General features: G+C 35.9%; 1 protein-coding gene across 2 annotated transcripts; it reads left to right on the top strand.

The window, feature by feature from the left end:
- Positions 1 to 12,949, top strand: LOC104897022 (auxin response factor 1). Of its 2 annotated transcripts, none has more exons than XM_048645750.1 (15): positions 1 to 373; positions 1,533 to 1,609; positions 2,546 to 2,649; positions 4,473 to 4,568; positions 4,685 to 4,741; positions 5,181 to 5,333; positions 5,789 to 5,873; positions 6,461 to 6,551; positions 6,626 to 6,790; positions 10,221 to 10,340; positions 10,422 to 10,497; positions 10,628 to 10,796; positions 10,874 to 11,328; positions 11,666 to 11,856; positions 12,287 to 12,949. In XM_048645750.1, the coding sequence occupies exons 2-15, from the start codon at positions 1,564 to 1,566 to the stop codon at positions 12,456 to 12,458; spliced, it is 1,980 nt and encodes a 659-aa protein (XP_048501707.1). In that variant the 5' UTR covers positions 1 to 373; positions 1,533 to 1,563; the 3' UTR covers positions 12,459 to 12,949. The 2 variants fall into 2 exon arrangements, with proteins under 2 accessions (XP_048501707.1, XP_010682136.2); XM_010683834.4 differs by having other exon boundaries at positions 1,475 to 1,609.
- The last annotated feature ends 1,416 nt before the right edge of the window (positions 12,950 to 14,365 follow it).

Genomic DNA, 14,365 nt, shown 5'->3' with positions numbered 1-14,365 from the left:
AAAGAAAGAAACAATAAAATTATTTAATAATTGAAGGGAGGGGAAGGAGCTGTCGGCTTCGACCAGGCAAGGACGATCCAAATCCACATCTCTTCCCTGCAGACAACCCTTTTACCTCCCAATTCCCCCCACACCCCATTTTCTCTCTCCTCTTTTTTTCGTCTAAAAACCCTATTTTTTTTTTTTTTTTATTTTCTCCTCAAAATTCCATTTTTTCTTTGTGGGTAATTTTATATTTTGCTTGTTGAATATCTGAGCTTGAATTTGGTACTTGGATCATAAGGGAGTGTTATTTTCGCCAAAAATTTAGACCCGGCTTTTTATGGGTCATTTTGATCTAATTTTAGCTCAGATCGGTCCTCCTGTTATTGAGGTATGGAATTCTTGAACTGTTGATCTTTTAGCATTTTTTTGGGGGTGTTGCTTTATACTTAATTTTATTTATATGTTTTGTATTTTGTTGATATTTTAATAAAAATTATTTTGGGAAGGGGGTAGTGCGCATTTTTTGTTTCTGTATATATTTGGTGAATTATGAAAAATTTGTTGTAGAGGTAATGTTGACCTTATTGACATAATTTGGCAAATGTCGAAGTTGGGTAATTGTTGATCAAGTAGTTTGTGTGAAATTTTACTGGGATTTTATGAACAATATGCTAATATATCTTTCCTTATATATAGTCACTTAATGTAAAATGATAGGCCACAATTTTTTGTTTCGGTGTCATTTTAAAGCGATCCAAATTACAATTCCTCAACTCTTTTATTAAATGGTAGACATCTTTGTTGTTTATTACTGAAATTCTGTATGTTTAAATTGAAGAAATAATAGATAAATGAGAGAGCAACACGATAAGTGGTAGGGGACTCATGTGGGTCAAAGCAAGTAGAAGGTGCCTATAAATTTGGAACAGATGTAGTATTTATTTAGTTTTGGGTGTGCTGATGGTGTGATCGGTGGAGTCTTCGAGACTGTATGCTGTTATTGCTTCATGAATAACCTGATATCCCGATATAACGGCCGCTTTTAATTGTTTACTTCTTAGGCTCATTCTAGCCCACAGAAAGTTAGGCTGTAGTTTTGGGTAAAAGAGGGAGTGGAAATGCAAAGCTTGTGAAAAAAAGTTTCATTCTGTTGGTCCGGTAACGCATACTGACCTGAAAAGTAAGACTACATTGCTTGTATGGCTGAACTGGATGAATGGAGCCAATTGTGATTAATTTTCGAGATCTCAAAGGATATGAACTTGTCTTAATTGTCATGACGTAAATCCCACTCTAAATTTGCATAATTAATCATCTGTACCATTCTCGAGGTTGTAGTAACAGTTAACTTTTACTAATCATTGATTATTTGTTTAGTATGTGTGATCAGTGACCATCTGGCTAATCTAATACCTTTCAGAGATGTCATGTTTAGCACGTCAAGCTGACCTTTTATAAAGTTTACAGCATTCTTTTACACGTTTTGCAGTAACAAGTTACACGTTTCACAACCTCGGGGAGGACTGAGGAGATTTTATTATATATAGGGAGATTTGGTGTGACTGTGGGTAGCTTCTCATGGCGCTCCAAGGCACTCATCGATCTGGTGGACGGCCAGAGCAAGGTTCGAGTTGTTTTTCCATTTCCAGTTTTTGCTTGCACTGTAGTGTACATTGACAAGGATGAAATGCTGTTCTAAATGGCAATTGGGCTATTTTGGTTTTACTCTGAAATTCTGCTTTGATACATGTGTATATTTCCTATGGAAACTTTTGTTTGTCCTGATTTTGTATAGGTCCCTTTTTCTTATTTTAGTTTAGACTTTCAATGTTGGATTGTGCATCTATGAACATATATCATACCCTTTTCCTTTTGCTCTTTCTAAAAGCAAATTTTGTTGACTAGAATCTTGTCAACCACCTTTTAACTGACTATTGGATTTGATACTTCAATCAGATATTTGTTTTACTTGTATGCACTTGTTTTGTTGAGTTTTTAGATGTTATTTGAAGCTATACTAGATAGAGCATTAGTGGGTGTATTATGTTAATTGTTATGTGTCCCCAGATTGTGTGAATTCCAAAAAGGGAAATCTATATATATACACAAATGAACGCTGTCATTTTTCTGTTCTCCCTTTTAACAATCTTTCTTTGTTCTGTACTTTTTGTCAGTTGCTTCCCATTTTTATCAGTATATTCAGATGTTTGATTTAATTTTTAGGTGCTATGGCTAACCTGTGATTTTTTTTTGAAACTCTTGTAGTTTTTTTTTTTTTTTTTTTTTTTGGGGGGGGGGGGGGGAAGGGGGGAGGGGGGGGGGGGTTCATGTACTTCAAAGGGATATCGACTTGGTTTGTAATTCACGTTATTTCTATGGTTTTAATAATCTCAATTGATTTTATGTTGAGCAAGTCCCTTCTCTCACAATTTACTTTGTGGAAAGCAGGTGGGCAACTCTTTGTGCTGTTGTCTAGTTTCTTGTCATATCCTGATCATGTTAAGCTCTTATTCGTTTTCCTTTCGTAATGTAACAATGATTTGTTATGGATCATATGTAGATGCTTTGTACAAGGAGCTCTGGTTTGCCTGTGCTGGACCACTAGTAAATGTTCCTCGTGAAGGGGAGCGTGTTTATTACTTTCCTCAAGGTCACATGGAGCAGGTAGACGGAGCTTTTTCGTTTTAATCTAATAATTTGTTGTCTGAACTTTTGCATTACTTGCCACCTTTGGTTACTTTCCTCTCTTGTATGTGTTTTGCTTTCCTCGTATCCACTTTGGTTGACTAAGAAAGTATGTTTCTTCTTTGGTCACTAGCTTGTTTAGCTTTATCTTCACTTTGTCTTTATTATTTATTTGTATTTTGTGCTTCTGGATCATTGACCCTCTTTTTTTTTTTAGCTGTTAGTCAATCTGCCCTTGTATTCTATTTTAACCACTTTCCCTTTGTAAATGCGATTAGCATTATTAGATATGTTTTCTGCTTAGTTCTTTTATTAATTGCTCCCTCCGTTTCATTTTAATCTACACACTTACACTTTTCACGGATGCCAATGCAAAACTTTGAGGACATGTATCTTTAGTTTTGTATTTGTAAAGATTATAAAAATTACATATTAATAAAATACATGTTATTATGAATCTAACAAGATCCCACATGACTATATTTTCATCTGCATATAAATCACATATGATGGTCAAAGTGAAATTTGTGAATAGTGTAAAATATCAAAGTGTAACAATTAAAATGAAACGGAGGGAGTATTACTCACTCTCTTTTCATGGCTGCTTTTTCACCATTCTTGAATTCTGATACAAAATTTGACCATTAATATCTTTAATTACGTATTAATAGAAGTTGTAAATGTTGACATTTTGAGAATATATGTAGTGAATCTAACAAGAATCCTGCATGATTATGATTTTTCTGATATATTGTTGAGATTTTGAGGCCAAAGTTGTTTATGAACCATGAAGAACAAAAAGGAATAGTGGAAATAGGTTCCATTTATGCATATGCCTGGCATGGTCTACTGGTCCTGAAGAATCTCGCTGCGTAAAAATATGTATTACTCCCTCTGCTCCAAATTGGTTGTTATTAAACCACTGTGGCAAAAAGTGTGAGGGAAGTAAAAAAAAAGAGAGAAGTAGGTGGTAGGTGTGCTGTGTAGGGCCCAATTGAAGAAGAAAGGTAAAAGAAGGGATTGTGAATATACAGGTATGTGTCAAATAAATTGGGACAACCCAAAACGGAGATTGTGGCAATTAATTTGAGACAAAGTTCAGCTGCTCAATTGACAAGTAGAAGCCCTAGTACAATTTACTTTGCCTAAGTACTAAAAAATGTTGATTAAAAAGTTAAGCAACAAATTTTTTACGCTGACGAATTTAAGGCAACGTGAAAATATTAGCACAATAAATATAAAATATAACAGATGAAGGAAATTTATTACGTTTTATTGTTTCAGCTAGAAGAACATTACTTTAGTATGATTCTAGTCACATATAGTCAATTAATAGGTGTGCACAAGACTAGGAGATACAATGTACATGAAAGAAATCATTTTGAAATTAAAACCTTCCCTCTTGTATCTGCAAACAATCCAAATATGAGTGCTTGATCTATGTCGAGACTCATGAATGAAAAGAGAACATGTGTTGACCGGGTAAGAAAGCTCAAGTGTTAGGTTAACATTCTGATTTTCAAGTTGCCTCTGAAACTTACAATGTCTAGAGTTCTAGACTGTGGGAAAAAGGAAATCAGTAATTTATTACTAGTTAAAATGCCAATAATTGACATAGTATTTGTTGCCTTTGAGTTGTTCTATTTGATATTTGGGAAGTTTTCACTGGTGGGTTAAATGAGAATGCTTTGTGTGAGGGTTGTTCCAAAATATATAGAGGATTAGAACATCAGATCTTTTTTGACTATGGGTTTGATTGATATCTTTCTTTTTCTTGATGAGACTGTCCTTTTCATTTGCAGCTTGAAGCTTCAACACATCAGGGATTAGACCAGCAGATGCCTTCATTCAATTTGCCATCTAAAATTCTTTGCAAAGTGGCTAATATTGAACTGCGGGTTAGTATCATTGCTATCACTTCTAATGATGGTTGCTTTTCTACTCTTCATATTTACGGCTCCTTATATTTGTGAATGACGAAATGGTTTTGAGAATGATCATGTTTGTTCTATAGGCGGAACCTGAAACAGATGAAGTTTATGCTCAGATAACTCTGGTTCCTGAAAGAGATGTAAGTCTCCTTTCCAATAAATCTCTCTCTCTCTCTATTGATGGAAAAGAACCCCTCAGTTCTGACACCTCACTCTCAACTAGAAGCAGACAAGCACATGCCATATAATTGAGATTTTAGTTTTTACATGTGATTGTTATCATGAGAGTTAGGTTCATGAGTTGCATAAATGTTGTGTTATATATTTCTTGCTATGTCTCTTCATGTTTAGATCAGCTTAATCAATGTTACCTTATGTCTTCTTATCAAAATATAAACATTTATCTAAATTTGCTGCCTTACACCTTCTGATTGTTCGTAAGGGTTAGGCTTCATGAGTTGCATAAATGTTGTGCTGTTTATTTCGTACTATGTCTTTTCATGTTTAGATCGGCTTATTTTGTCTTCTTATCAAAATTATTAAGATTTATCTAATCTTGCTGCCTTTCCTGTTCCGCAGCAAAGTGAAGTTACAAAGCCTGACGCTCCGGTGCCTGATCCTCCAAGGTGCAACGTGCATTCATTTTGCAAGACACTAACAGCTTCTGATACTAGCACACATGGTGGATTCTCTGTGCTTCGCAGGCATGCAGATGATTGCTTACCCCCCCTGGTGAGGCTTGACTGCTTAACTTAGTTAAGTGTTTTTAGGAAAGTAGGTTTACTATAAGAAATCAAGGAAGTGAGGGGCAGATCAATCTTTTTCTTACTAATACTTCCTCTATCCTTAAATTATTGTCCTATCTGACTTTTATGGTATCTAGCGACTTTGACCATTAATATCTCTAATAACATGTGATTAAACTTAATAATTATTGATATATTGATGCTATTCATTGATGTGAAGTTAACAAGAGATGAAGCATAAGATTTTGATATTCATAATGGTGAGAAAATATGATCAAAGATTTATGAGTTTGACCATAAATGTCAATCAGGACAATTAATAGAGGACTAGGGAGTAGTATGCTTGAAAAGAATTGCACTTTCAAAATTTTCCCGATGGCAAATGAGCGTCATATATGTATGTTCTTTCCTCTATTTTATTCATGTTTAACTACTTCGCAGGATATGTCTCAACAGCCACCTTGGCAGGAGCTTGTTGCTACAGATCTTCATAGCAACGAGTGGCATTTTCGTCATATTTTTCGAGGTGAGAAGACCTGTATGTAGACAAGAGCGGTGTATACCAACTACGTTCATGGTTTTCATTTGATTGTTTTAAAGTAATGCTTGTATACAGAGTAAAGCTCCACGTAAAGTTTTTAGATGCAGACAATCCACATTCCTTATGCTCCTCTTTTTACTTTTTGGATCAAATCGTTATGCTGAATATTAGAGTCGGAGATGTGGGGAACAAGGGATACCCTTTGAGAGTCCGATTTGAGCAAATATCTTTGCAGTATCTTCTATGTTTACTTTATATTTTGTGTGTTTGGTTGGTTCTTGCTTGCACTTAAACTATATAAATTTTCAAAATTGCTACAATTGGTGGTTATTAGAAATGTATGACCAGAGCTGGTAACAATTTTAGAAATTTTGGTACCATATTGTTGCTGTCTTAAAGGTTTCGAAGATGGCCACAATGTTGCTTGATGCTTTGTAGTATCTGCGTACTCTGATGAAGTTATGTCATTTATAAGGCATGCTTGGTCAATCTTACTACTATTGGATCACATGCCCATGAGAGACCAAGTTATGGTTCTGCGGAAGTTGTTTACCTTCTAATACATCTTGCAGGGCAACCAAGACGCCACCTACTGACTACAGGGTGGAGTGTGTTTGTTAGTTCCAAGAAGCTTGTAGCTGGTGATGCATTTATATTTTTGAGGTAAGTTTTACTCATTCTAAAGTTAGGGACTTTCTTGGATACCTGTTCGTTTTTTTAATTTTACCTATTGACAGAGGAGAAAATGGAGAACTGCGCGTTGGAGTGAGGAGGCTGATGAGGCAGTTGAACAATATGCCATCTTCTGTTATTTCTAGTCATAGTATGCATCTTGGTGTTCTCGCCACAGCAGCCCATGCAATTCAAACGGGAACCCTCTTTTCAGTTTTCTACAAGCCAAGGTTCATATTACAATCTATTGTGCTTTTCATCCATTTTCATGCAATGTTAAAGAATGATTTATTGGTATGTGCAATTCCATTAATATGTGTCTATTTAATAGAATATGATAGGACCGGTGGATGAAGTGAGTTTGTCATGGCAATTAGCGTAGCTTCCTTGCTGATGACAACTTTGTACGAATGCCGCATGTGATGTGTTTGACCCTTTGCCTTTTCTTTTGAAAGGGACCCTTTGCTTTTATTGTTAATTTGTGTGCTCGTTCTTTTTATATGTGTTGCAGGAGGCTTCTTTTCGTTTCATTTGGTCCTCTTTTTGTCTTTAACGCTGCACTTACAATAGTGCCACCAGACTAGTACTATGATATTCGGGTCCTTGATTCATTGTTTGCAACTTGCAAATAATCTCTCTCTTGTGTTCTTGTTGGCTATCTTCTTAACTTTTTGGGGGCATACTAGTGGCTTTGGGTTACATCTCTCTATAATTTACCAGCCATTTTTTATATATTCAACACCTTGCCTTTAGTCATGAGCGGAGGTGGGGAAAAGTGGTTGGTTGGGGGGGGGGAAGGGGGACCGAGGAGGTTTTACCCACTCTTGTTATTCTTGTGTCATGGAAAGAGGAAGTTGGAGAAGTTTTCTTCTGGTGAAGAATTAGATGTAGGGGTGTAAATGGCTTGGACTGGATTGGACTTTGCCAAATCCAAATCTAGTCCAAAGTTTTTTGGACTCGAGAAATTGAGTCCAAGTCCGATCCAAATATTTTTTGAGTCCAGTCCAATCCAGTCCGATAATTTTTTCTTGAGTCTGAATCCAGTCCAGTCCGATTATTATATCTTTTTTCCCGATTTAAATTCAATGATTCACAACGTTTTTTGAGATGCTTGAGCATTTAACATCTGATTCAATTATCAAAATCCACAAATTAGATTGAAAGCTTAAATTAAAGTAAAATACTATGAATAAAAAGTTGAATTAGATGCTTACCTGATCTAAGTGAGAGGAAGCAGAGAGACTGAGAATTAATCTGAGAGAGAAATAGAGAATGCGAGAGTCGAGACAGCGAGGTAGAAAGAAAATGAAGAGTAACAGGAAGTGAGTAGAAGGACTGAGGAGTGAAGTGAGATAGAATTAGTCGGCTACTAGCCTACTGCTGCAGTACTGCTAGTATAATTTACTTATTTAACAATGGAGCTAAGTGCAATAGTCTGGCGCCAAGTAAAATTGTCTAGCGCCAGTTGAAATTTTAGAGAGGGAAGGTTGAAAACTCCAAAATTTTGAAAATAGTATCAATTTTTTTTTAATATATACATTATATATGTATTAAATATATATTATATATATAAAATATTTTTGGACTGTACTAGACTTATTGGACTCCAAAGGGATGAGTCCAAATCCAGTCCAAAAATTTTTAGACTCGAAAATTTGAGTCCGAGTCCAGTCCGAAAAATTTTCAGTCCAGTCCAGTCCGACAAGTTTGGACTGGACTGGATTGGACTCTGGACTTTTCGTAGTCCGCTTACACCCCTAATTAGATGAAAAGAGATTGCAAGAAGGTTTCTCGTATACTTCCTCCGTTCTCTTATTATTGCTACTTTTTTCCCTTCTTACAAATTTCATATTAATTGCTACATATCGTCTTTTGGAAAGTTTGTGTGTCCCCACTTCCCCTTTTCCGCTTAAATTGCCATCTCTCTTCTATTGTACATAGCACACGGGTCTCTGTGGTCCTCCCTCCCCCCTTTCCTTAATTCTTGTGCTTCCCCTAGTCCCCTACACATAGCAATTATAAAGCCTGAGAAAGCATAGAAGAACGGTTACATAATGAGAGAATAGTATCCGAATGTGCTGCCGTTAATCTTTCTAACTGCATACATAGGAGGTGTATATTGGATAGTATCTGAATGAGAGAATCGTTTTTGTAGTTCGAAATCTGTGTCCAAATCCAGTCCAAAATTTTATAAAATCAAATCACATCCAACTTCCATTGAAGTTTTTAGACCTAATTAAACTCATTTGTTCCTACAATTTTCAGTATTGAACATATGATGGCAAGCATCATTTATACAAATTGGAGAAGGTTGAAGCATATAGCAATTTATATTGAGAAAATGGAGGGTTGGAGTTGCAAACAATGAAGATAAGATAAGAGAGCTGTCGTTGTTCTTGTTATTGTTGTAGAAAATTTAAGCAAATAAACATGACTAGTTTTTGAATCCACCGTATCTACAAGTCACAAATGATGATGAGAAACTTTTAATGTCATCTTTAGTATCCTCCAGAGTTTAGCGAATAATTTTGTGTATCACTCTTCTCTCTTTCATTTCACACTTTCTATTAACTTAAAAAAGAGGTAGAGATAGATATGGAGAAATTAAGAGAAAAATGTACTATTTTAGTTATTGTAACTTGTTATCATGGAGTAGTATCAAAGGTTATTTTATTGACAATTAGTAGCTAAAACATTTTTTGCTACTCCATAAAATATGAGGTTTCATATTGATTGAGCAAAACAGGATGAAAAGAAACATGACTTTAATTTGAACAATTTAGAAGGGAACACTAAACTAAAAATAAAAAATATAGATAATTATTTATTTCTAGTTTGACTGAAGTCATTTTCACACTAACAACTGTACAAAGTCTATTATACTTTTGTTTATTGTTATCGACTTTACAGGGAGATAAAGTTGTAAATGTCATTGTAGGAACTCATCAGTGTTAAGAAGCAGAATAGGAAATGATAAAGTTTTGATTGATTGATACTCCTATTTCTTTCAAGGAAGAGAGGTGTTTGATAATTTACACAAAGTGGGAAATCATATTATTTGTATATTATACACGCATGTGAGTATAGCATATCCTTTCGACTTTTTTGTTTTCAAATAATAACATAGATCAATTTCATTAGTGCCATATATAAAGGCTTATAACACATCTTACACTTCAACATCAAATTCCATAACTTTAATATATGCAGCACCTTAATTCATATGAAGTACATGTAAATGTTATAAACTGACTTAGGTTTGGATTTTAAACTCCAATAGGTTGTGAAAATCCAATCCAAAACAATTAGGACTCGATAATATGAGTTTGAATCCAGTCCAAACTTTTGTGTTTATCTCTGGCAAGCTTGGATTGGATTGCAATGGACACTGGTCTCGCTTACTCCTCTATATAGTCACGGTGAATCTGTTTTTCAGCATTTTGAGATTTTCCATTTCTTGTCCATTGAAACCTGAATTTGTTGCATACTACTATATATATATATATATATATATATATATATATATATATATATATATATATATATATATTATTTATTTGTATATACTTGACGGGTGTGTACTACTACATTTGATTATTGTATGCTATAGCTCTTTATTTCCAATGACTCCAGTTTCTGAAGAGGGCTGTTTTGTGACAGAACTAGTAGGTCTGAATTCCTTGTGAGTGTGAACAAGTACCTGGAGGCCAAGAGCCACAAGCTTTCTGTCGGTATGAGGTTCAAAATGAGATTCGAAGGTGATGAAGTTCCTGAAAGAAGGTATATCTGTTGTTCTGGGCCTTTCTTTCTAGTAGTTTTTCCTGGATATTTGCTCATCTATCTGTTTCCACAATTTGACAGGTTCAGTGGCACTATTGTTGGCGTCAATGATACTTCTTCATCAAGTTGGGAAAATTCTGAATGGAGATCTTTGAAGGTAAAGTTTCTTTCTATATTTACAATCTATTTAACCTTGAGGCCCTGGTGAGAAGATATGTTAGTATCAAATATTGCTGAATATTGAGCATCTTAAACTGCAAAATTATTCCTGATGTATTTTTTTACAGGTTCAATGGGATGAACCTTCATCGATTGTGCGCCCGGAGAGAGTTTCACCGTGGGAATTAGAACCGCTGGTAGCCACAAATGCTAGCAACACCCAGCCTACTACTCAAAGGAATAAGCGGCCACGACCTGCTGTGATGCCATCATCAGCGACAGATTTGTCTGCACTGGGTATATTTTTTGCTTTTGCTTGGCTTTTAATGCTTATAAGTAAGTTGTCTCTATATTAATTATTCCCTTCACATCAGGCATTTGGAAGTCTCCGGGTGAATCTCCTGTGGCTGCATCTGCTGACGTCGAGCGTACACGTGATCAGTTTTCGTCCGTGACAAAAGCAGGTTCAGCTGGTTTCACAGCAAATAGTTCCCTTCCTGCAATATCAAGCCAGTCGATCTATTGGTCCAATAGAGCAGACAATGCATCAGAGTCGTTGGGTTCAGTTGTCAACAAAGAATCTGGTGAAAAGAGAAAGAGTAGTGGAGCAGGCTGCCGTTTGTTTGGTATTCAGCTTTTTGATCATTCCAATTTGGATGAATCTTCTACTGGGGTTGATGAGGATCTTCCAGTTCCATCTTTGGAGGCTGAATCTGATAGATCCAATGTTAATCGATCTGATGTGCCTTCACTGAGCTGTGATCCTGACAAATCTTCACAGAGATCTCCATCGGAATCTCAGAGTAAACAAAGTCGTACCTGCACAAAGGTAAATGTATTCGCTTCACTTGCATTTTGTGCTTTGTCACTTGACTGAATCCCTTTTTTCTCTATGCTCACATATGTTTATGCTGAAACTAGAAAGAGGAATGACTTTAAACAGATTTGATGGTACCAGAACTTGTACTGTTCTAATCCAATTAGAAATCTCATTCTTATTCGTTGTATGTTACGGAACCCAGGCTTTGTCCTTAACTTAAGGACCTCAACTCACTACGGGTTGGTAGCAGCTAAATGCAGATATTCTGTATATTGGTTGTACCAGGCTACACTGAGGAAATTTATCGGATTTGATCTAATGGTGCAAGTTAATGGAATTATTTCAGGTTCATATGCAAGATGTGGCTGTTGGGAGGGCTGTAGATTTGACACGTTTTGAGTGTTATGAGGACCTTCTTAAGAAACTGGAGCTGTTGTTTGATATTAAAGGGGAGCTCTGTTGTTCGTCAGGGAAATGGCAGGTTGTCTACACAGATGATGAAGATGATATGATGATGGTTGGAGATGATCCATGGCAGTAAGTTTTCATTACCATAACCATTGTTTATTCTAACTTTTAAAACATGTCCAGATATAAAACTTTGGACCCCGCAACTGGACTATGAATAAATAAAATGAGAAAATGGGCTTGAGTTTGACCTCTAATGGTAGAATCCACCAGCTAGTCTAAAAATGGATTTGTAAATGGGAATGAAAATTGAATCCCTAGGACAGTTTTCTCCAATATTACTTGCAGAAATCTTTATATAATTTTATTTGAGTACTTGCAGACATATAAGAATAACTTCAATAGTAACATCACTCCCTGTTTTTCTTTCTTCTTTGAGTGGAGGATGGTATGGGATTAGTGGGAATAATCTCAATGTTGGATGATTGGATCACACCACAAAAGTCCGTTGGTGTCTGATTCAGCGTTTTTTTTCCTTCTATTTCTGGCCTTTTTTCAGTGAGTTTTGCAGCATGGTCAAAAAAATCTTTATCTACACATCTGAAGAAGTCAAACGTCTCTCGCCTAAGAGTAAAATCAGTGTCGAAGAGGATGCCAAACCAGGCTATATTGATGCTGATTTGCCAGCCGCTTCTGAGGAGCAATCATCCGCTGTAGGCCCTAGTTGCTAAGTTGGCATCCTGGAAACCTGAGACGAAACTCAGAAAACTGTCCTGGCTCAAGTCAAAATAATGGAAAAAAAGAACAAACTAAACTGCAGTAGAGAAAGAGGAGGGAACATAGGAAGAGGGGGAAGTTGATAGTAAAACTTCTTACCTTGGTTTTGACAAGCGATATGAGTAATGTAATTCGGTATGCAATGAAGCAACTATGCAGCATGTGAAGGGGAATTGCTGACTCTTAGTATGCTGGTCGTTGTCGATTTGTCGTAGTAGTTTAGCTTTACATTTTCTTCTAATATTTTGCCGGGGGATCTCTGTTATGTTCCTCGTGAAGAAATTAAATAGGTTAAGGAAGCTGGTCTCTGTATCATGTGCTGCTAAACATGAGAGCTGACTAGTTTTAGTTTGCCTTCCATACTCTCCGTGTACTCCCCCCCTCTTCCTCTGATGTATGACCAGATAATACCTTCGTTTTGTATATATAAAGATGTTTATTTATAGTTGGGTTTATCGTTTATTTCCTTCCTTTTCTAAAATCTGCTCCAAAAAAGAAAAGAAGTCACCTACTTTGCCTTGGATTTGAATTGACATTTGTACGATATTGTGCTATGAAAGGTAAATCCCCTGATACCATTCATGCGGGATTGGTGTACATTGGTTATATGTCATAAATGGTTGCAACGGTATAGCATTATGGTGTAAATTTGTAAAGCAAATCTTGAAACATCCATTTTCTTCTTAAAATCTCATTATTTTCATTACTACTTGAGAATATGATATTGTGTGGTAATGAAAATTTATATAGAAAAACTCATATTTTGTGATTAAGTTTCATTACCATGGTTATTGACACGAGAACACTAACCAAATGGGGTCATTGGGGTTTAAAAAAAGATCCTTTGCTCTCAACAAGGAGTGCACTAGTCCAAAACCTGACTAATACTGAAGTGATTTGACTAGTAGAGTGGCAATTCCATTTGGTCTTGAAAGTAGAGTCGAAATTTTTTAGTTTGGACTGTAGCGGACAAGAATTATGTGGTTTAGTTTGGTTATAGACGATTTTATGATTTAAAAATTTATAAAAAAATGTCTTTTGTAACTTTTTTTATTTAAAATAAATTGTTGCAATTTATATATTATCACGACATTACCAAAATGAAGGTTGTATACTTTCTCCATTTTTTGAAGATCTCCTCAATTATTATAGATAAACACCTTAAGTACATTGGAGAGCTTATAAATTGGGTTCTAATTGATTTCTTTTTAATTTGAAGAGAAGAGAGTGTTTAGGGCAAATTTCACACTACGGCTAATTTGCTTGGTGAGAAGGCTGACAATTAACATGCGAATAAAAATAACTCGCAGGAAGTAAAGTTGCGAGAAATAAAGAAAAGAACACAACAAGTTTTACGTGGAAAACCCTTTAGGAATGAGGGAAAAACCATGGGAGGATTGTTATCCTGCCAGTTCACTATGTTGTTCGAGTTTGTGAGAGAATACAAGTGCTTAGCTAGAGGAGAGAGTAGAGACAACAGTCAGTGATGATTCACAATATCTAAGCTAATGGACTATTGTAATGACGTTGCTTCATAGCCGTTTTTCTCCTTGGATAATAATTGGATGAGATCTTATTTCAAAAGGATGCTTAGGAACGTTGCTGTTGTTGGTAGTTACCCTCAACGCCACTATCTTCTCAAGAATCTCAACGAGCGCATATTCTCCTAAGAAATAGGGGACTTGAACTGCCTTGCCACGTCATCGATCAGCTTGCTTTCCTGCTTGCCCAATTAAGCGATGCCACTTAATCAAGCACACTAACACATCTTAAGAATACATCTTGTTGCCACATAAGAATAAGCCGTCCCATAACAATAGCCCCAAAATTTTCCCTTTTGGGCGGCAAACCAATGAAGGAG

Source organism: Beta vulgaris, chromosome 6, assembly GCF_026745355.1.
Source record: "Beta vulgaris subsp. vulgaris cultivar EL10 chromosome 6, EL10.2, whole genome shotgun sequence".
Lineage (NCBI taxonomy): Eukaryota > Viridiplantae > Streptophyta > Magnoliopsida > Caryophyllales > Amaranthaceae > Beta > Beta vulgaris.
Note: the sequence above shows the minus strand (reverse complement) of the source record. Positions and strands in the feature narration are given on the sequence as shown.

Coding starts and splice junctions, on each gene's coding strand:
- LOC104897022 (XM_048645750.1), top strand. CDS start 1,564: ATGGCGCTCCAAGGCACTCATCGATCTGGTGGACGGCCAGAGCAAG. Junction 4,742..5,180: donor CTCTGGTTCCTGAAAGAGAT/GTAAGTCTCCTT, acceptor CCTGTTCCGCAG/CAAAGTGAAGTTACAAAGCC. Junction 6,791..10,220: donor TCAGTTTTCTACAAGCCAAG/GTTCATATTACA, acceptor GTTTTGTGACAG/AACTAGTAGGTCTGAATTCC.